The sequence below is a fragment of the Lampetra planeri genome, chromosome 18, assembly GCF_965212315.1.
Source record: "Lampetra planeri chromosome 18, kcLamPlan1.2.h2, whole genome shotgun sequence".
Classification (NCBI taxonomy): domain Eukaryota; kingdom Metazoa; phylum Chordata; class Hyperoartia; order Petromyzontiformes; family Petromyzontidae; genus Lampetra; species Lampetra planeri.
Genome location: NC_136124.1, coordinates 3,985,071 through 4,007,893, shown reverse-complemented (window position 1 = coordinate 4,007,893; position 22,823 = coordinate 3,985,071). Strand labels below are relative to the sequence as shown.

The 22,823-nt window shown below is 47.4% G+C and overlaps 1 protein-coding gene across 4 annotated transcripts in view; it reads right to left on the bottom strand.

Annotated features, from left to right (window-relative positions):
* Positions 1–1,675: 1,675 nt before the first annotated feature.
* The window catches only part of LOC144723511 (tetratricopeptide repeat protein 7B-like), a 118,433-nt gene continuing 97,285 nt past the window's right edge, over positions 1,676–22,823 (bottom strand). For all 4 annotated transcript variants that reach the window (XM_078602321.1, XM_078602322.1, XM_078602323.1 and 1 more), the window contains one exon: positions 1,676–4,189. In XM_078602321.1, the coding sequence (XP_078458447.1) occupies positions 3,968–4,189 (222 nt within the window). In that variant the 3' untranslated portion in view covers positions 1,676–3,967. The remainder of the gene's footprint in view (positions 4,190–22,823) is intronic.

The window sequence follows — 22,823 nt, the reverse complement described above, 5'->3', positions numbered from 1 at the left end:
TCCCCCCCCATGTTCTGTTAAGCCATGAGGCTGTGGGCCAAGCCCCACCCGGTTCCATCTTCTCACTCCTCTTACTTACCCTGTGTGGCCTGGTGCTGGGATTAGAAGGTGATGCTCAACAAATGTGTGTTTCAACAAATGTCGAATGCAGGCAAAGAGTGAATCAATGGTGCAGGAACTCCCATGACCCAGTATGATTATTGTAAGCTAAAAATATTTTTTGTGTGAATTTCCACCAACTATTTTTCAACATCAATGCTGCTGAGAATTTAAACTATGCGAGTGACATCACGGCATGCGATTTACCTCCGAGTTGATCCCTGTGACTTGGCCCGGATGTATGGATGTGTACGCATTTATACCCATTTTCCACTGGCACACCCGAACTGAGCCAGCGTGGGACACTCATCGTGGTCTGGGTGGTTTTCCCACTGGAAATTTGCCGTGCCGCGTCAATAAACCAAAACGTAATACTCTGCTGGCCTCACAAGACACCGGGATCTGGCGTTGGGGCAAAGAAGCGACGAGGCGAATGAAATGATCATTGCATGCGGTGTCAATTGGCACCCAGCAGCGTGGCTCAGTGGAACAATGAAAAAAAGGAAATATTCAAAGACAAAGCTTATTTTGAAAGAGAATACATTATAGATATACACCATCTTGATCATTATCAGCCCGTGATCATTCCCCTGCTGGATAAAAGCCTCAGCTGTTGCACATCTTTCACGACCATGCAATGTAAGAATGCACCACCTTGCACCTGTACACGAGACAATTTCATTGGACTTATTTTTTCTGGTTTGTTTGCTCCCTCGGTTGCCATCCTGTTAAAGTCTCGACCACCGGCCGTCACCCCTTCGACCCAGCCCCACTTTAGCTTGGAAGATATTATATATTTACGGGTACTTATAATACCGTATAAACATTCAAATATCTAGATACTATATGAACTAAATGAAAAGCATCCCCCTCAGTGAAGTGATCTAAAAATAAGGCTGATGTGGCAGAGCGAAGTTGGACCATTATAAAGTGTATTTTTTTCTTTCTTACGAAACGCTCTAAAATACAAAATTAGCCTTCCCGACCAACATCCGATAGAGTCCATATTTTTAAGTTAATGATTACTAAACGGAATTATTTATCAAAGAATGTTTCACAGTTAGAGGTTAAAAGATCCCATGACGTCATTCACCATTGTGTGCCTGCGTCACGCTCCAAATTTGCCAACCTGCAAATGACTAATTTAGGATTTTACGCCACAATTATCGCCACCTACTAGCAAACTAATGTCTGATTACAAGCCAGGTTGCTGGGTAAAGGGCCCTCTTATTAAAAACGAATTATTAATATTATTGCAAAACACAATGCTGCACAATTAACCAACAACAGGAAGAACAAGATTCAAAACACTGCATACTGTATTGTGAATATATGCATCAATTTAGTGCAAAAATGAGGGGGGGGGGGAATGAATGATGTAAGCGTCAAGGTATATTTACGCAAATGTACCCTTAGTCTATTTCGCATTCGACTTAACGCTTTGGGGCTTTCCCAGTTGGAAGAGCGACATGATCCGACAAACACCGCTTGTGACGTCTGTTCCGTGCCCCACTCGTACAACGCACACAACACGACAAGCGCTGGCTATTTACCGAGTAAATGAGAACGTCTTCGGTAACGTTTGTTAGGTTAAAGTTTATTTTGATCGCAATCAAGAAATTAAATACATTAACTTTTGCTTTCAATTTAAAACACACAGGGATTCTCTTTTCTGTTCAAGGATGGATAATTGTAAGTGTTTTGTAGACTTCACAATATATAGAACATAAAAGACTATGGAAAGTACAAAAACCCAGTGTGACGATCTCTTTAGCCTCCACTATATACAGGTTCCATATACTTTAATTTAACAAAATTCAACACGAAACTTTAAAGTTACATTTGCCCACTTGCGGCAGTGCCAAATATACAATTAAATCCTGAAAAGCAAAAACAGGCAATGAGCAATTAGATCTTCAAAAAGCTCATGTCGGATATTCACGACAACGCATGAAGGTTTAGCGCTAGCACAGATCCCTGCTTTATGGAAATAAAAAAACCCCGCTTGTGCCGAATCGCCATAGAACACCACCACCACCATCACAGCAGACGGATGACAGACTTTAAATCATTCAATTTGCACGCGACTCGGCACGTCCAAGCGTCTAACAGCTTTAACACGGTGGAATAAGTGAACCGGACACGTCACACTGGCAGGCAGTCCTTAGATTGGAGAACACTGAAGTGGTAGACAGAGTGTAACTGATCAGGGTCGGGGTGAGGTTGGGGGGGCAGCAGTGGTGGTGGTGGTGGGTGGGGGGGGGTCTGGGCTCGTATAAGGTGAGCCGCCCTTGGGGACGGGCGATTGCGCGAGGAGAGCGCAAGTGCTCGCTTGTGCCGGCGCAGGCGGCGTTCGTAAACGGCACGTGCGTGACGCCCTCCCCCCCCCCCACCATGCTCACTTTTCACTGTCACAGTAGAAAGCGAAGGAAGCTCACCCTGGAGCGAGACGCCACCGATAGAGAAAGCCAACACCTCCAGGGGCAATTGGGCGATTCCCCCCCCCGCCACCCCCTTCCGACCGTCATTGTGCGGCAATTAGTGCGCCACCGGTCCTAGAAGGGATACGTCAGACTAAAAGCAACAGGTTCAATGAGACGCCTTTGTCATCGCACCATCGTGCGCGCACGTGAGTGGCATGTTTATCGTCGAGCATCTTCGAGGTACTTAGCGAAGTGAATTTTCCGAAACTAAGCCTCCGAAACGCTACGATCCCATCTCCAATAGCTTTGAAAGAAGTTGAGAGCAGATCCAAAACAAAGGGCTGGAGGATTAGTAAAGTGAGTCGTATTACGAAGCACGGACTACTTTGGTTGTTCTGTTATCGCAGTCGCTGGACGCAGGCCCAAAAGCCTAGAATACACAGCAGCCAGAAACGAAACAAATATATATAAAAGAAAAACTCTTCACCAGTCAACTACTCCAGCATAATCAATGCCCCAACAGAGAAGACGGTACCTCAAGCTCAGGCGAGGGCAGAGAAATGGCTAAACCGTTGTCCAGCATCCTCTCTCAGGTAATGTGGATCCACCTTCAGAGCATCTTTCGTGGTGCTAATTCCTGCCGTCTATTACTTAGAGCTCGTGCGGGAAATACTGGCGAAGGCTCTCTCCGGCAACGTCAACCAACAGACAACCGCACTGGGGTGGAGAGCCCCCTTTGGGTGCCTCGAGCAGGAGGTTACGGTGGCACTGGCCAGGGTGGAATCGAAGACAAATCCCACCTGTCCTTGCCACCTGTGCGTAGGTTTACTGGGCCCAAAAAAAATATATATACACAATAGCTGAAAGTGATCAGGAATGTATACTCAACCATAAGCCTTCTCCTGCCAAGCCTCCCCACGATTCGAGTATGTGTGGTGTATTCATGAACGTTAGCTCACCTGTCGAGACACCGCTTCTATGGTCCATCAGCTATTTTTATAAACAACAAAGAGCTTGGTCGCTACAACGCCTCACCTGCGTTTATTTAAGACACACAGTCTCCCACTGAGAGTGTGTGTCGGAAAGGGCACTCAGCGGGGCACACGAGGGAAATGACTTTGACGTCACAATATTGAAACACAAATTGGTCAACCTTACGTCACCGGGGTCTGTCGTCCCTTCGTCAAGACGAAACTCTGCTAATCCAAGTCCTGTCGAAGGTTGACCGTCTTCTTCTACATTCGTATTTCTTCCCGGCGTAAAAGATCATTTTCAGTGCAACGTTTTTATTTTACTCGAGCGGGAAAAAAACATAACCAAGCGTGGACGCGCGGAGGCTAAAATCTGCTTTCAAGGATATTACGGGGCAGTAGCCTGGAAGTGGGGAAGATGGGGAGCAGGCTGAGTTGTTGTGGGCGGGGAGCGTTTGGCGACACAGCCTCTCCTCACAGGCTGCGCGGGATGACCGTGAAGGGCACGGCGGGGCTGGTGGCCTCAAGCTCCAGGGCGGCGAGCAGACACTCGGTGGCGCCCTGGCTATTGCCCTGCGCCTGCAGCACCTCGCCCAGGCTGTTCCAGGCCTCGTGCGCCGTCGAGTTGACGCGCACGGCGTCGCGCAGCACCTTCTCCGCCAGCCCGCCACGCCCCAGCCTCTGCAGCACCAGACCCTGCCGCAGACAACACGGCCAAGAGAGGAAGGGGGGGGGGGTCAACTCAGAGACGAAAGCGGAAAAATTCGAGGACCGTAACCCTTTTGTTAGAATCTATGCCGTTCGTTACCATCGTCGTAACGATGCATCGATTGATCATATTCCGCTTCGTTATGATTCAAACTGTATGCAAATCATATGAGATGTGTACGTCGTTACATTCGCGCTCACGAAGCGTGAACACAACTGCACAGAGTAGGCAGAGCAAACGAGTGAGGACACGAACGAGACGTTATTGGATAGAATGCCTACCGCGAATTGCGACGATTCGCCGAATCGCTCGTGTGGATGAATAATTTAAGATCGACTTATGACAAGAAAAAAAGCATAGAATTAATAAGATATCACCTCCTAGATATATTTTCTGTTGTAAGACAGTGTCGATGATGATGGCGGCGAGTGTCTTTTTGGGAATCGGCTGGCACATCAATGCCAACACAATCCCTGAAGTTGTCTGAATATTTCATGAGCTTCTGGCAGCTTTGGTTAAAGGGGGGAACTCAGCTTGCTCAGCGCCAGGGCTTAATACCCCCACATCAAGCATGCTGAAAAGATGCAGTCGTTGTTAAGTTTAAACTTAACCGTGGTGCCTTTTGCATGCCAGAGAAATAACTGGTTCGAGTGAAATGTTTTTTTACCACACCGTGCATGTACAATGGAATGGAAACAACTTCATGGTCAAAATGCGGAAAAAAATAATCTCCCGCAAGGAGAAATTTGACATTTCCGAAACATTTTGCTGACAATGGTTGCAATAATTTAGTTTAATTTACTCTCATTTAAAAGCAGGTACGGTATCGACTTTACAAGTTACAGCAGGCCATCGGCACATGATGGCTCTCTAATCTTGCTAATGATTCATCAATATTTTAAACCAGATTCAGTGGCTCCTTTGCTACGGTCTCACTCCTGCAGTTGATAGATGTCTGTCGCACTCACTCTCTGCATCCTGTCCAAACACGTTCTCTTGTGCACTCTCTGGTCTTAAATTAAAATCTATTGCTTCTCAACTCGCAGATGGCAATGAGGTGGCATATTTCACTCCGTTAAATGTATTTACTCACCTTCCATTTCAGGTCACACCCTCTCAATAAATTGAACTTGCAATTTGGTAAAGAGGAATTTACGTTTGCCGATTTTTTAGGTGTGATCATCCATCTACTAGTATGGGTTCTCGAATTACAAGCAAACCACCAGATAAATGAGAATGAACACATTCACATGGTCTTGAGTTGCTGCCTGCATAACAGGACAAGGTGTTGCCTTTGACAAAGTCTCTCGGCACTACCAGACAACAGTCTTATGCAAACCGCCAAATTTCTCAAGAGGCAAATAGATCAACTCCAGGGCCATCCTGCTGTTATCTAAAAAAAAACACTTATATAATCCGTGCCATTTGGGCGGCATGCGGACCACGGTAAATTGCCATCATCACGCCACGAGCCAAAAAACGAGGAAGGGACGAGGCTTGAAAGCGGGACGAGACGCTGGGGCAATCACGGGCCTGAAAAAGGGTTCCGTGCGTGGCAGGTGGCAGGATGTGCCACGGCGCAGCAGACGGCGCTTAAACTGGGGCGACTCGCAGCCAGGCACGCAGATGCGCCGAGGGGTCAGACGTGGCTGGACAGGGGGCAGGTGGCACCACAAGCCAATGGCTGCCTTTTAAAGGTGACTTTCTGCCGTTTTGTTTCCATGTAAATCTCTTTCCACCAGACCGCACGAGGACTGTCGGTGTGTGTGTGTGTGTTTGTTTGTTTTTTACGTGGACAACAAAATGAGCTTCATGGCCAGTGCTACGCAGTTCATGCGAAACTGGCTCTGCGACAACCACGCTCTCTCCTAATCTACCACACCTTACAGTCCATCCACACTAAAAATTAACGACTCGGCAAGGCAATGACACGAGGACGATTACGTGCATCAGATATTGCGATGTGGTTGCAGGTCCAATTATCAATGAAGTAACTCTAGCCCTGACCCCCATCCAGTGTCGTGTTCGGCGGTGGGCTCAGAATCAGACAATTAACAAGTTTCCATGATCAACAGACCCAAGCAGCTGTGCCAGGCTGCTCTTGGTTCAGCTCCTATCTTGCTCCAACGCTTCCGAGAGCTGTGAGCCTCCGTGACCTCAGCCACTCCATTGCCCCCACCCGCTGCTGCTGCCCCTTTCCCTTCATGGCAGAGGGGGGGGGGCTATCATAGGTGATCTTTTTTCGTCTCACAGACAGGGAAAAAAATGTTTTTCAAAATAAAAAAAAACAATGTTCCGCTGTGTCCTGAATTTGACCTGCGTGAGAGATGCCACTGACCACGTGCCTGTTTCTGTGTTGACACCATGACGTCACGAGTGTTTGTGAGGGTGGCTTTACACAGGCTGCTGTGGGAATCTTGCAGCAAGCCTACTACTACATGCCTGCTTTGTGATCTCGGGCCAGCACGCTGCCCCGTTGGTGGTGCGGACGTGGCAAAAACTTTTCCTTCGGAAAAAAACCGAAAAAATCTACTCCTGCTCCGATTTGCTCTCGCACATTGGAGATGCTGAGATTCTCTGCGGAATCCACAAAGTGTGGCAGTGGCCGTGGCCAACTTGACCCGAGCGCAAATAGATTGTCTCAAAGTTAAATAAAAAGAATGTTACCCTGGTAAACAATCCGTGTGAAGCTTTTCTAAAATAAATAACTTAGATAAATAAACACAGGAAAATAAACTGCAGCCTTAAGCAGCTCATCTGCTCAGTTGACTAACCAGCCAACGGGAAGATGGCCACCGTTTTTATCGCGCGTCCTTCCTCCTGCTCCTCTTCTCCCCTCGGGGTGAGGGAGTCAAGTGACGAATGTTTCCTCAGCCTCAACGTACCTTTAGTTCCGGATCCCCACCACAAATTGTTCTCCTTTACATTGTATGTCATTTTAATGTTGACCCTGTTGCTGGCCTGGTCCTTGGCATTGCCTCCTGGCCCTTGCCTGACCTCCCTTGATGGCTCTCCCTGGGTCTGCCTTGAAGGGATATTTATTTTGTCGCTCCAGTGGAAATGTGCGTGTTGTTCTTAATTTTTGAAGTAAGGCAATTTGATGGCGCTACGGCGTTGAAGCACCATGTATAAATGTACATCCTTATATCCTCAACGCTTACATAGTAAATAGTTAAATAAAGGAACACAAATAAACTATCCGAAGTAGATACACGGAAATTAACGTCACAAGATTAGCCGACGAAAATTAATGACAATACGCTAGTGAACGAATGCGAACAGAAAAACTTAGCGGTGATTAGTTCAACCAAGATATTTGGCTTGAACGTGGCAATTTGCAATTTGCGCATACACCAGCGCATGCAGAACTAATCACCTTATTTCGTAAGTAACTAAGGGGACGCTAAACTGCAGTCTTAAATAACACGCATGCGAAACAGCAGCCATACCGCTCAGGGTCAAGTGTCCCCCCCCCCTCCCACGTAAGCAAACACGAACTTTGCGTCCCTGGCAACCACTCAGGATGCCCCAGATAATGGGGCAGAGGTTCCGAAGAAGCGGTCGACAAAGCCGCCTAGAGATTCCTTCTCCCCTCCTACCGTCGGAATAAACCTCGCATCGATCTATCTGGACAGGTGTGTGTGTGTGCGTGTGTGGGGGAGTCGTATCAGGGTTTATCTTTGTAGCAGCCAGTAATCTCTCTGGCATGCACCTAGCAACTTTCAGAATGTTGACTTACCTTGAAGTACTGTTTGTGTTAGGGGCTTTATTTTCCAAGAGTCGCAAACAGCCTCGACTATTACCAACCCGGGTATGCAGCTCAGAAACCATAGGTTTAACATCAAGGGAACATCAGCACATTTATATATGCATATACACACACACTGGACATATACATGCCCTAGTTATATGTTACACTATATAAAGTATGAGTGGAAATAGCACTGTATATCCCACCCTCCCGAGAGGTAGAAGCTAAAATTGAAATCCTATCCTTTACACCCCAGCGCTGTTCACCTGTTGGAATAATAGAGTCACTGGGCAACCAATGCCAACCCGTCACCAACCCGTGGAAGCTGAGATACAACAGCATTCCATTCAAGGCGATTGTTAAAGGTTTTCAACAAAACTAATGAATTATTCAGCGCATCCCAACCGAAGGTCACCCTGCCATGCCAACCGCTTCATTGTTCAAGAGCTGCTGCCACTGGAAGTCCGCGTAGAAGACACATTTGAATTTCACTTAAAATTCAGCAATTCTCACGGCTGTGGGCTGCGCGAGTGTGCGTGTGTGCGGAGGAGGCTCGTGAAGGACGCGACTGGGCAGTTGGACGCGGTCGCCCCCAACGACAGCGAAGGCCAGGGGAGCGACGCTCACAACAACGAGCGTAGCGCCGGGCGGATAAAACGCGGCTATTTGGAATAGGAGGGAGCACATGTGGTGCATCTGCCAGCTATCTCAGTCAGTCAACCCATGGCACCTGGGTGTGTCACGTAACCTGTCAGCGAGCCTTCGACACTTCACATGGCATCAAAGCGCACCTAGCCAGGCACAAGCGCTGTGGTGACATCACCGCCACTTAGTGGCGAATGCGGCTGTTGCATTCAAAATACACAGCAAACAAAACACTTCACTGCACCCTACCCTCCCTCAAGCTGTTCCCAAAACACTACACGTGACTTTGGCGGCAGGTACACGAACGCTGGATTATACGACTAATAGGTTTCAGTTGTTAAAGTTGACTTTAGTCGTGCAGACCTGACGTAATAATCCAGAACAAAACCAACGGCCCTATCTGATTGAGCCGTGGAGACCTCAGAAATTGAAAAACTTGTTCAAGAGTTGCTTGAATTAAAGCACTCGGGGGGTAGCGGATGTGTCATGGTACGAGCACTGTAAATGTAGTCCTAAAACCAGACACCGATTTTCCGTGCGTAAAACTCGGCATTTTACCTTATGCACACACATGTGTCCTTGCGGGCGCGCGAGCACATACCTGTGGGGAGTTGTTTGCGCACTGCTCGTACGGTGCGAAAGAAGTTCAACATACATACATACTGCGATCCAAGTTTCATACCTGGCCATGGCTAACATCGGTGACGAATTCGATCTGAAACGGTCCTGGCAGCTTCGCTCGGTTGACTCAGCTTCAAATTAGTCCCCTCGTGTGGTGTGTGTCCAAGTCAGTACTGGAGATGAAGCTGGATAGGTGTGGTATGTGCCAGCCTTCATAGGTGATCGCTTAGAGAACTTGCACTAGCAGCCTCAAAGACTATGCTGGGGATATATGTCTTTGTTGTGTTTATGCGAATGTGTGTGAAATTGATTTCTGATCTAAAGCGCGATCACTTTCCACTCCCATTCATACAAATCAGAAAACATGACACCCTCTCCTAAGGTTCTACAAATCATAGACGTTCTTCAAGATTGCGTAATACATAACAGCATCTATATTGTAGAAAAACGGAGCAAGTAAACAAAAGGAATTAGAGAAGCAGAGTTTAACATCAATTATATACAAGGGCCTTGAATATACTTTTTTGACTTCTAAATATGATACACAGCGGCGAACGGCACGATGAATTAATGCGTACTCAAACGGGTAGTAAGTAATGCTTCGTGGCAGGCTGGTCAAAATTAAGAAGGCTTTGGTGAACGAGCTCACATGCAGTGTCTGGTTTCCAAAGCACATTGTGACTGTACGCCTGATCAAATTCCACACTCTAATAACTCTGCATACATTTAAGCAGAACATCTGTTCCAGTATTACGTTACTGTTTGCATTGGAGAAGGGGGGCCCCTCTTGTTGTGCAACATCCTCATAAAGGCCACCCCCACTTGCTTTCCTCCGTCTGATCCCATTAGTGGTAGCTATGATCCGCTATGGTCCGGGGCCTGCTTGATTAACTATTGCAGACTGCGTGCATTCTCATACCACACAATAACAACAACAAACCAACCACGACTGCGGTTAGTCCAACTTACGTCGCTTGACTAACCACAATTTTGTCATTCATGTCAAGGGCCATGTGAAGATTAAAAAAAAATACAAATGGCCTTTGGGCAGGACACACTGCTTTAAAAGGGGTGAAGGACGCTGGTCTGCGCTAACGATCGTGGGCATGCCCAAGAGAACGTCCAATGCGGAGACGCAGTGATGAAATCAGCTCGTGTATAGGCGTTAAGATGGATTTTTACATCGCTGGACCTTGAGAGATGGTGACGGCTTGGGAAGGCTTTCATTTGGTAGTGATGGACCATTGATGATGATGAGTTAGAACAATAACTAAGAGCGAAAAAGCTGCCTCCACTTTGCTTGCGATGAGACCTCTGCGGCCTAACAACCTACAGCCTTAGCACCTCCGTCATTCTCACCAAAAACCCATTCTCAAAGACTAAGGACCCCCCCCCCCCCCACTTTCTGGCCCAAATGCACCCCCGCCCCGTCTGCCCAGCTTCTTCTTTTACAGCACTGCAGCACGAACGAGGGGAGAAAAAGGGACCACTGCAAACCCATGAATCCTTTTCAGTGTCACGGGCAGCTGCTGCTGCTACAATTTGGTAGAGGTGTCGCCGTTCCAAAAATAGCGCTCCTGGTGTGAAACCGCAGGTAGGTTCTATCTCGCTATCCCCGTACACATAAACGTTGATTAATTTTATTTAACAGATCCTGACATTCTCGTCAGCGCCTCGCTTAATCTTCCTGCGCGACCACCGTCACGCTAGCCACAGCCGTGCTTTTGTTTGGCTCCGTGAGCCTCGGGCAGGTGTGCGCAGAGAGCCAACACTGACGTACGTACACCTGCCATCAGGATCGCCATCGGCTTGCATATCGTTTGCGTAGAGGGGACGTGTGTCCAGACTAGCCAGCAGAAGTTAGGTCTCAATTTTGGGTCAGGGTTTATTATTAGCTCGGCAACGGTACGAGGAAATGTTCAACAAAAAATGACCGAGAACTAAAGGCCGGGGCTCGAAACCCTCACTGGGCTGACCTGGATTGCATTTTCATTTATCCCAAGACGTGGTCTTATTTTTGTTATTATTTGATGTTCCGTGTGGTTGTGATTTTTCCACTCAAACAAAAAAAAATCGACGAAACAAAGACCTGCGTTTTGTTATTTCACCAAATGTATCCTGCACAGGTGAGATTGCCCTTTTTAAAAACATCCCACAGCCACACGCCCGCCACTTTGGCCGTTCTGCACGCACAAATACACAGCAGGTCTTGCAAAAACATCCACCTTTTAAAGACTTCCAAGCGAATTTCGTCATCTGAAAGTTTAGATATTGTTTGTGTAACCAGCTTGGGTGGTGGAGTGCTTCAGACTTAAAATAAATACAGCAGCACTTGACAGTGTGGTCCACAAAGTAAACTTTCAGGTCTGGACAAGCCATAAATGCCCCGCGCGCCTAGCTTCACCACATTTCTGCGTGACACAGAGGGAGTTTTAAAACTGTGGCGCAAGCAAGCCTTAGTATAAGACGAACGTTCTTTTAGTTGTCCAGCCTGCAAGCAGTGCTCTTCCATGGAATAATGACAATGCCAACCTTTTGTGACAATCTACCCTCTGGATGACCACCTCATCACCATGCAAGGTTGTTTGCCAGACTTAACCACGCCGGACAAGTGCGGGTTGGCAAAGACAGGAGGATAATGGCCGTGGTCACGGACCCGGGTTCATAGTGCAGTGTGCAACTGCTGCCCCACTGCTCCGCATCTTTAAAAAAATTACGTAAAATATCAAGCTAATGAGGTGTGTTTTGGATGTCAGCTGCCTCCAACATTCCGCGGTCACCACATTTTGAGCAGTTGCCAATGCCCAAATGGCCAAACAATGGGAATTAATGAGGGCGACAAGGCAAAACAACGACACGATGCTGAATCTTAGCATGCCCGTCGAATGACTCTGATTATTACAGTCACCGTGCAATAATTACCAGCTCCGTAGGATTAATGAATTCATTATTTTTATAATTATTAATTTTCTATCCACGTGGCTTTACCGAAAGACCCAAAGAATATTAATAAAGAGGTCGATTAATTTGAATCTAATTAGACGTGAAATGTGTTCTTCGTTTGCTGCTATTATTTTTCCACGTGGTGTTCTCATAAAATGAATCCGTTCAGTTTGTTCGACATCCAGCCACGAACCCACTGAGATCAAGTCTCCGTTTCATCGGGGACCTGGGTTACAGATATTTACGTAGCCATTGGGTGTGCAGGGGTGCAATTGCACCGCGGCCCAGTGGAGGTGGGCTGGGAGGCAGACGTGGGGAACCATTTTGCCGAGAATGCTGCGCCACGGACTACAATACGGACGCAGAGGCATGGACAAAAAAAGAGATGATTTTTTTTTTAAAAGCGAGTCCCAAACTTTCGAAACGGAACTCGAACACAAAACAGCCCGACAAAGTTTTTGCCTCCCAGCACCCAGTGGAAGGAGAAACATTTGTGGCTTGCCGGGTGAGATAACTGCTGGGGTGGTCGTTAGCACCGAGGCGGAGTTATTTTTAACCACGCACCTGAGAGATATGAGAGCGATGAAGGAAGCAGTAAAGAGAGGGGAGTGGTGAGTGTGACAACGCTGCGAGGATGATGGAAGGTGTGACAGGGAGAGAAGCTGAGCTGTGGAGGACGGGGGGGGGTGATCAGGCTGGGGAGGGAGCAATGACAACGCGTGAGGGCTGGGTTTCGGCTAAATGGACGTGTACCACTGGGAAATTGGTACGACGTTAATCAATAACGAACAGGCAACCACCTCTCGGGTAATGCCATGGCTGCCATGGCGATGGCGGTGGTGATGGTGGTGGTGTGAAGCGAGCGGTTAATCTTTAATGAGCCACACCTGTGATTAACAGCCCCCCCCCACCATAACACTTTTAATTGAGGCAATCAAACCAACAATATGCTGTTTGGTTGAAATAGAACAAGCGGACATATGTTCTGTCAACCCTTGTGGGGCAAGGAGAGGAGAGAAAGAGCGTGCGAGTCGATCATCCTCACTTCCGATTACCGAGGTTGGCTACGTGCGGTGCGAAAGAAGTTCAAAGCGCATTCGTACATCCGGCAAACGCGCGGCGCATCTGCCTCGGCAGAAAAAAACGCAGCTACGCAAGGTTGCGTTGGGACATAATTATCCCAAGATGCCCGTGGCTTGAGCTCTCCGAAATGACCTGGGAATGCCTCTCGGTTGTCTTCAAATGGGCGACGGATGAAGGCGCTCAATCATTATTCATGAAATGGTAACAAGTCTCCACTTAACGAAGATCAGAGCGAGGGAGGACGGGACGCAGCATTGCCGCGCAATTTATACCGCCGTGCCGAAAAGACCAATTCCGCACCCAGCAGAGAACGAGCCTCGCAGGGCGATAAGAAACGCTCATCGCGCTGCCACGCGTAAAACGCGCATCTCATGGCGGCGGTTACCAGGCTACACAGCAAGTGGATTTAAATGGCAGGCGAGAGAACATTCCAATTCTCCGGGAGTGACTGCACGCCGAACCCACTGTTCGGCTGAGGCACGCGCATCCCTCTCACTATATGCTCTCGACTGATTGGGGTGTCAATGCGTGCAAAACTCAGCTCCTAGCAGCAACAGCGAGGGGGGAAGGAGGAGGGAGGGGGGCATGCAAGCAAGGAAGAGACACCGGCTGAAGGGAAAGCGTGCGCGCATACGTGCGAACGGGGTCGGCGCACAGGCAAGCAGGGGAGGGACGGTGCCGAGAGGCTAATTGGTTTGGAGCGTACAGTCAGCGGCGCAGACGTGGCGAGACGGGAGACGGAGAGACGATGTCTCAAGCCAAAGGGAGGAAATGCGAGGGTCGGGAGAGGAGGAGGGGGGGACGGCTTTCCGCTGATCGTGGGCGAGCGTGGCAAGTGGCATCCGCAGCCCCCCGGAGTGTTTTTATTGATCGCATGCCGCCACAGCAGCCAGTGGCAACTCCGCAGGGCCTCCCAATCAACCCGGGAGAAGGCCTCCACCGTTTGAAAATGGGCTGCGTTAACGAGACGCGTTGGGTCGTACCACTCGAAAAAATGAAAGCGGGGTGGTAATTAATCATTAAAATGGATGGCACAACCCACGGTATGCTCGAGATGGAGGGGGCGTTCTCCCACAAGTCGGCGGATAATTCGTTGTGCATCCCCCGGTCTGTCGCGCACGTCGTCCCCCCCCTCCCCACGTGTTGGAAGAATGGAATGAGCCGGCGTTCCCAGTTATTTTAATCCTTGAAGGGAACCGCAGAGCCAGGCGCAGACTCAGGTGTCACTTCTGCTCATTCACAATTAGGCCAATTCATTGTCCCTCGACTGAATTCTTTTTGACGGAGGCGAGAGGCCGTCTTCATGCAATTGCGTCTCGTGCGCTCGCGTGAGCCTCGAAACGCTGGGAGATGCGAGACTCGTTCTATGTGTGCGCTTTCACGTGGTCTGCGGGGAGTTGGGGTTTTTATTTAGAGCAATTGCCTATCAACTGGAATTCATGTGCCAAGCGATGTCAACGAAATGAGCCGTTCGTGGTTTGCATTACTAAAAACACATCGTGAGCCACGGATGTTATTTCATTATGATTTCGTAGACAAACGCCCACAACCTTAAAGTGAAATATGACTTCACCCACCTATGAAGTGATTCGCACACTGATGTGTGTTGCGCACACACTTATTAATATTAGTACTCACTGCCTTGCCTTTCCCAGGGATATCTCACCCGAGTCAAGATGGTCCTCGCCGTGGACGTGAAACGTACATGAGAGGAATACGTGCAGACTAAACAGACTGGATGTTGTCTCCAAACCAACGTCTGTTTCTTCCTGTCCTCTGGGGAAAGGAACTGCTGGCTGGTCTTAAATCCTCCAAAACAAATCGTATTTTCTTTGTCCTCTCAAATTAGCATTGAGGCGGTGCTTATCTCCCGTTTACAGCTATGAGCTCGTGGTGGAAATTCTGCATTCCTATGACAAGGGCGAGTCTATAATTTGGAAGAAACAGCCCCCAAGCAGGATTCAAACTCGCAACCTTCCGACTGAGAGCGACTCACACGACCGCTGAGCCACTCGGCCAGCAATTTTTTTCCATGTAGAGTTTGTTAATGAGATGGGGGGGGGGGACGCGGGAGAGAGATGTACCCAAATTATTCATATTACTTCGTGTGCTTCTAACACTGCTGCCAAGTCCATCCATGATATTTTATTTGAACTTTCCAAGGAGCGCCCTGGCTTTTAAACAAAATGCGAACAACAACAAAAAGGCACCGCCGGTGTTTACATCAGGAAGCGGCGGTGCAGGATTAACGCAGCGAGACGGGCATTATAGTGGCGTCACGGCGAGCGGACGGAGGCACCCCGGAATCCATTAGCTTTTTCAAGCTGCCCCCAAAGTCCCTTGCCTCGACATCCGGCACAGGCTGTCCTCGCGGCGACGGATGAGAACGACGAATTATTGTGCGCGTTTCGTTTTGAGTTATGCCACTCCTCGGCATTAATGGCCATTCGCATGGATACTCCAGGCGAGCATGGGGACCGTGATTCCACTGACGGGTGGGAAGGCGAACAAACCTGTCTCTACATTTGCATTCGTATTGTCTGTCAAACTACTGCTTCTACTAATTGGATAACTTTTATTACACGGTATATGAAATAGTGAATTAGCTCATGTTTTTTATGTCTTGACAACCGTTTAGTGTTTTTTTGTTAAGGTGACTGGATGGCCAACTGCTGCAATTAGTGTGCTGCTGAGCAAAAATACAACAGTTCAAAATCATACATCTGACATCGGATGAATTACCAAGGTGTTCCATCTGCTATGAAGTGGCGGCAAGAACTTCGTAATTTTACAAGAGATGAATGTTTACTATTGTCAAGGGCCAAACTCAACGTGTGAAAGTTCACATCTCAGCCACTCTCCCCCCCCCCCCCCGTCGTTCCTGCTTTCCTAAACCGATTATGGAAACATAATTAAGGGCAAGGAATAGACCAACCGAGGGGAGCACCATGCTTGCTGTCTTGCTCAGACATGACAAAACCTCCCATGATACTTTCTCCAGCAAGGATACAACATTTTTACCAAAAGCATACGATTCAGCACTTTGTGGGCAAGGAATGGTGGGGTCACAGATTTATGAAATATTCAAACCTCCTTGGCCTTCGAGTGGACCAGGATATGGCAGTAGGGCAGTCCGGGTTCTTTGAACCTGTTTGCATCGACCTTGCAATGTTTTTGTCCACGTATGTAGAGAGTTGCTCTTGGGTAGTCCAGTTTGCTCCGACACACAAACCGCTCAGTTAAACGGAACTGGCAGACACCCAAATGCAACATCCTCTTTAAAAAAAAAGACGCAAGAGCCTTGAGACTCTGTGAGGCTTTCAAAACGACTCGCACTCTCAATTCTGCACAAGCATTCGTGGGGTTGAGGGTTAGCGATGGGGGGTTGAGGGTTAAGCTTTTTGGGAACGTAAACTCTCCGTTAATGAGGCAAACCAAACGGTGGTTAAAATAGCAGGCTTTGCACGCAACCGCTAAGGCTGACACCAGAGCTCCCCCCAGAGTCGCTGTCAACGGAGGGGACCCGCAAACACAGCAACGCGCAACGGTGGGAGACGCAAGTGACGGCAACGATGGAACCCGCTCACACTGAGCAACGCACACCGGGGAACGCCGCGGGAGGATAAGTGGTGGCGCGCCACACACACACAGATGCTCCCAATGCCTCCCTACATTCAGCTGTGTAGGTAGTGCCCAACACTGCTCCCTAACGCATTCCACGCTATTGTTAGCAATTGCCGGCGCAACCTGGCGCGTGGGCACCTTGAGAGCACGGGAGTTTGTTTATTTAACCACGAGTGCCTTACCTACGGTGGAAAGACCGTGATTTTTTTTCTCTCCAAAGGGACCGAGGTTAAATAATCATTGCCATTAGCCATGACCTATCCTTTGCTAGATGAAGGCCTCAGCACGCAGGATGAAGGCCTCTCCAAGCTGCCCCCACCCCTCGTGGCATTGTGATGATACAATCAGCATGGCTCTTGCACGCAGGGTGATTTCATTATTTCACCCCTTTGGTGGACCTCCCATCGTGTGCATTCCTCCCTCCATTGGCTGCAACGCCATCGTAGGTCTTGACCACCGGCAATCGTCCCCTCCAATGGTGCCTCCTACCCAAACCCACTTGCTTTTCTTCACAGTCAACACAGTGTCTCTCTGTAACGTGCGCACGTTACGTGAACGTAAGAAATGGTTTAAATTGATCAATCGATGAATGCATCGTTGTTGCATGCCTAGTGCATTACATAACAGTTTCCCAAACACTCATCGCTTACAGTCAAATTGAAATTAAATTAAATGCATCATCACAACGCGCGTTCGAAACATCTATGAAGCAATGTTCAAAAAAATGTACAATTAATGGTTACAAATAAGCATATGTTAAACACTGGCCCTGGCATTCATCTTCAGTAATTTCCTGTGTTGCTTTGTCACGGTGTGGCTTTTTTGTGGTGCGGCTGGTTGGCTGCCTCGCAAGCTGCCACGAGTAAACAATGCGCTCAAGGGAAGCGAGGCAAGAGATGGTCAAGAGGATCAGTTTCTGATGGGTTTTTTTGGGGGTTGGCATCATGTCTTGATGTTTTGCCCCACGTGTTTGGGAGATTCGGGCTCCCTGATATTTTTCGCAGCGCGCGGAGGGAAACGTCAAGACGTCACGCCGTAGAATAAAGGGGACGACCCAAAAAATGCATCAGACTGAGAGCGAAAACAGCGCAACGGCGAGAAGCTACACAGTAGTATGCTAATAAGTGGACGCGAAAAAAATCCAACCCAAATCCCGCTTGACTGAACGTAAATTAAGAGAGATAAAACCAACTGCATAATTTATAGCGCAGGGCCACTTAAGTTGTATTTTATCCAGTGCAAATGGTTGTTGAATGAGCAGGGTTTATGTGAAATATGAGGCAATATATATTTTATATTTATAACCACGTTTGGAAAACAAATAACGTGGACACTTACAGATTGCCCCAGAAAGCAACCCTTCATGGCTGCGCGACTTGTGAGTTAAGGAGGCTTATGTAACACGGGCCCAACACGCCGACAAAACACACCGCGTTACGTAATGGGCATGCAGAGTACCAATGACATCTTGAATCGGGGGGGGGGGACGGAGAGCACTCAAGTTCCACCCTGAGTGAAAACACCTCGCAAGGTCTCCTTAAACATCTCCGGGCAAGCAATGAAAAGCAGCAGTGCTTTTGCACGTCATTTTCTACATTATTTGATAGAGTACAGTGCGAGATGTGACACGGCGCGGCTCCGCTTCAAGAGAGGATGGGAATCGGGAGAGAGGAGGCAAGCACGGATCACTTGCCAGGATAATGCGAGACAATCAGCAGGGACAGTCCATTTGAGGATGCTGAACGATGGAAAGCGCCTGTCCACGGAAACCAGCCCTCGGTTATGATGCTAGACAGGAAGGAGATGCAATGAGGAGTGCACAAGCTGCACAGGTCTCTGGCTGGCAGATGTTAACATGATTGTGCGGCAGGGGCAGCGCAAGCTATATCGAGACTGGTGGGTGTGCAAAGTCAACACATTTATTTATGAAGCGGTGGCAAGGCCGTTAGTGTTTTCAAAGTGACTCGTAATGCCTCGTGTGTGTGTGTGCCCGATAAGCTCTTAAACGGCTGAGCACCAGCACATTGCTCTGTTCATGTGTCATATTGTGGTTTGGCGGCTCACAGCGTTAAGTCTGCATGCATGCGAGTATACATTCACTGAAAGAGATTCTGAAACGGATATTGGCGTATATGCATGCGATGTATTACCCTATGCATGCAGGGCGTCCGTTAAGGCATCACCCGTTACCAAATAAGCGTAATTAGAGAGCAGTTTGAACTTATTGGTTGAAATTTTGGAAAAGTATTCCTCATTTTTCCAGTCATTCTCTATCTCAATACAAATCAATGAGATGATACACCATATCAGTTTTTTTCCAAACATGCATCGCCACACTGGTTTAGTATTGACTGGTAAAATGGAGGGGGCAGGGTAGCCGTAGCTCTTATATCAATTAAATTTCGATTTAAAGCTTTCGTGACTGCAGGGATTCATCTTCTTGGTTCTTTCGGTAAAGTCACGTAGAAGGGAAGTAATAAAATAATAAAAATAAAACATAATAAAATAATTCTCACGACGTTTCGGCCACAACACAAGCAGCCGTCCTCAGGTGAAGACCAGGTCTGTCGAGGCGACAGCGTCTAAATGAAACACCACCACGCTTGGAGCGTCTATTTAAGCTGGGTTGGAAGGGGGGGGGAAATGCGCCTTGACAAAAAAATCTGCATATCAAGAGGAATTTAGCATATCAATTCCTTATATGCTCATGTTCGTATAATCTGAAAAGCTTGAATGAACTTCAACAGCACTCAACAAGTTACATTCGAAACAATCGCTGCTGAGATGTTGATTGGGGATCATCCAGGGCTCTCTCAAACAATGATAATAACATAACCGAGACACACGGCAGTTTATAGAGACTAAATGCGTACGATAAAATATTCACGTGGCTTTATTTACCTACCTCAAAACTGTTGTAAAAATTATATCGCCTTCATAATGGTCAATACTTGTACAGGCTCCCTGTATATTGTGGCGCTGTGGCAGTTGCGGCATTCAGACAATCCTCTGTGACTCACTGCCAATTCCCAGCCGTGCGTGGCGGAGGTGACTAATGTCTGGATCTGGCCGGCTATTCACTGGATCAATTCAGCTGAACACGAGCGAGGTCTAGTGCAATGTTCAATGGTAGTAATGGAAGGAAAGCCAAGGTGGATGGGTGAACCTGGCGCTAATACCGCAAACTCCGATGCAATACGTGGATTTGTATAACGCTGACATGCGACTGCATCTGAAGATGCTCCAACATGGTGGGGAAATTTTTGTTTTGTACATAGAAGAAGGTCTTGAAGCCTGGAATTGGACGGGGGCGAGGAGTCGACAGCCCAGGTGGCTGGGGGAAGCGAGTTCTAGAGTATAGGGGCAGCCGAGGAGAATAAGCGCCGTTTATTCATACAGATACATCGCAACCGAGCAGAGTTTAATTTGGCGGCTTAAACAGCGTTGGGCTGCAATAGGTGCTCACAAACAGGACTTGTTTAAAGTCTACCCTGGCTAAGAGTTAATAATAGTAACAAAAATTGGTGTGGAGAAAATCACGTTGCAAATTTATTTAGTCATGTATTAGAAATAATTTGGCACTGCCAAGCATTCCCTTGAATCATGCAACCTGCTTGCGCAACGAGATTAATGGCCACAGTTCGCTTGCTAATTTTGCCGCGCGGCATCAGCACGAGTGGATCACTGTCGCGACGCGGAATTCACTCTCCACGTGCTCTCTGCCGCTGGGATAGATGTGTCCTTAAGAATATTTTCAGCTGTCACGATGACGTACAATTGCTGAACACATACATACCATCCGCGCTCGTAGGACACACGTGCCGTGACAACAGCTGACTTGGGAGGCACCAAACTTCTCCGTCAGACTCGCCATTCGTTGGGGCGTGTTCGATAAGAATGCCGGGAATGTTCAAAAACAACTTGTGTGCTTAACGTTTTTTGAAAAATGTTTTATTTTCGAAATATTAAATAAACTTTAGGAACTTAACACTGCTTGGAAACCATGAAACCCTTGCTAAAACGATTCTAAAGGTTGAAATTCCTTGGCTGGTGATATTATGCAATTTATTGGTTCGGTAACAAATCATTTTGACACGAGGTTTTCAAATGTATTTATTGTGATTGTTATTACGCAAGCGTAGAGGACGAATGAAACTCCAGCTTTAACATCATAGCTGCATGAAAGAGATAAAAACAAATTTTCCCAGGAAAAAAAGCTAACGAATGGCAATGTCACGTGGGACCTGCCAGAAGGAAGGAGGTGATGGGTGGGGGCTTTGAAAGATGACCTCGTGATCACGATAATATGTTCAAGTGGTTGACAAAACAAACTATAAACTATTTTTTATTTTACCAGGTAAGGCCCACTGAGCTATATGGCTCTTTTTCAGAAGTGACCTGGCCACAAATCATAGCTCAGCAAAGTCGCTTATACTGTGGAAATGTATAGCAGCCAAATACTCTAAACACATTCCTAAATGTGGAGGGAAAAGCCGGAGGACCCGGAGAAAAATCTACGTGACCACAGCAAGAACATGCAGACTCCAAATATACAGGCATCAGGGTCAGCGTCGTACCCACGACCTCCTGACTACCAGGCGAGGTAAATAACATCTCGCTATCATGTCCCATGCAGCAAGCTGTGCCAAAACGAGACCTGTGAAAGCTACATCAGAGCAAGCAGATGTTTCCAGCTTCAACTCGACTCGGGGATAATAAACAGAAAAATGTGCGTCCACCCCAAAAATGAACAGGAAACCCACCCAGCTCATTACCATGAATCATTTGCGTCCCCATTTTAGACAAGGCAACACCTCCAGTGTCGCTCACAGGAAACAAAAATGCAAACCCGTATTGCCACTTTCAAGGGGCAATTTTGAAGGACGCAAAACACTGCAAATTGACACTTGTAGTGTGTTACAGGAGAAACGATTGTCCTGGCCGATAAGACCTCGCGCATTACAATGAACAAAGAGGGTGAATGGATGTGTGAAGATGTTCCTTTTGGAAGGTGAACCCTGACCAGGTGTAACACCTTTATAAGTCAATTATAATCGACGAGCAACTGCCCAAAGCCCAAACACACCACAGCGGTGTCTTGTGTCGTGTAACTACAACACAGACCCGTCACCTGTTACCAGACACAATGTCAACGACAGTGTACACAGCCACCGTCACCACTCCAGAGATAAACAGTGATGTTTACGGAAAGATACAAAAAACCCATCACGGTGCCATTCAAGTCGCCAGCATCCTTCAGCCACAGAACATGACAGAAATTAAGCTAATTGAAGAAGTCAAGCATGTTTAAAAGGTCACATCCATTTTAAGGGATACGGTTAATCAAAACGGATGTGTTCCTGAAAAAACTTATGGCGTAATCTTAACAAAATGAACAATCGCAAAAATATGCATGACAAATGTTTTTACAGTTTTATATTATTATTTATTTTTATTTTTTCACCTACGTGACTTTACCGAAAACTTCAAATTTAGAATTTTTATTATTTACTTAGTTTCTTTCCAAATCTTATCCCAAATGTGCTATCGGGATCATGTCTTGAGGCGAGGTATCCATGACATGTCATGAGACTATTAATCCGCTAATATCTTTCGCGCAGCAGTAAATACGTTTGTGTAAGAGAATGGCCTGTGAAAGCTGATATCACACGGTTACCTCTTGAGATCGCTTAATCTGACCTCTGGTTCACAAAATGGGTGTGTTTGGGGGGGGTAACTAGCCCACCCATCCCCGCCATAGAGGGTAATGTGTTATCTTAGGCACATGACAGCCAAACTGATGTATTTAATTGTCAGTGCTGAAATTTTGCCCAAAACAAGTGCACAACCAAATTTCTTGTGATAGTTTTGTTGTCGTTGTGCGATCATTGGTGATCGGGTTAAGAGCATCAACTCACCGTGCGGGGGAACCTGCTTTAATCACTGGCACAATT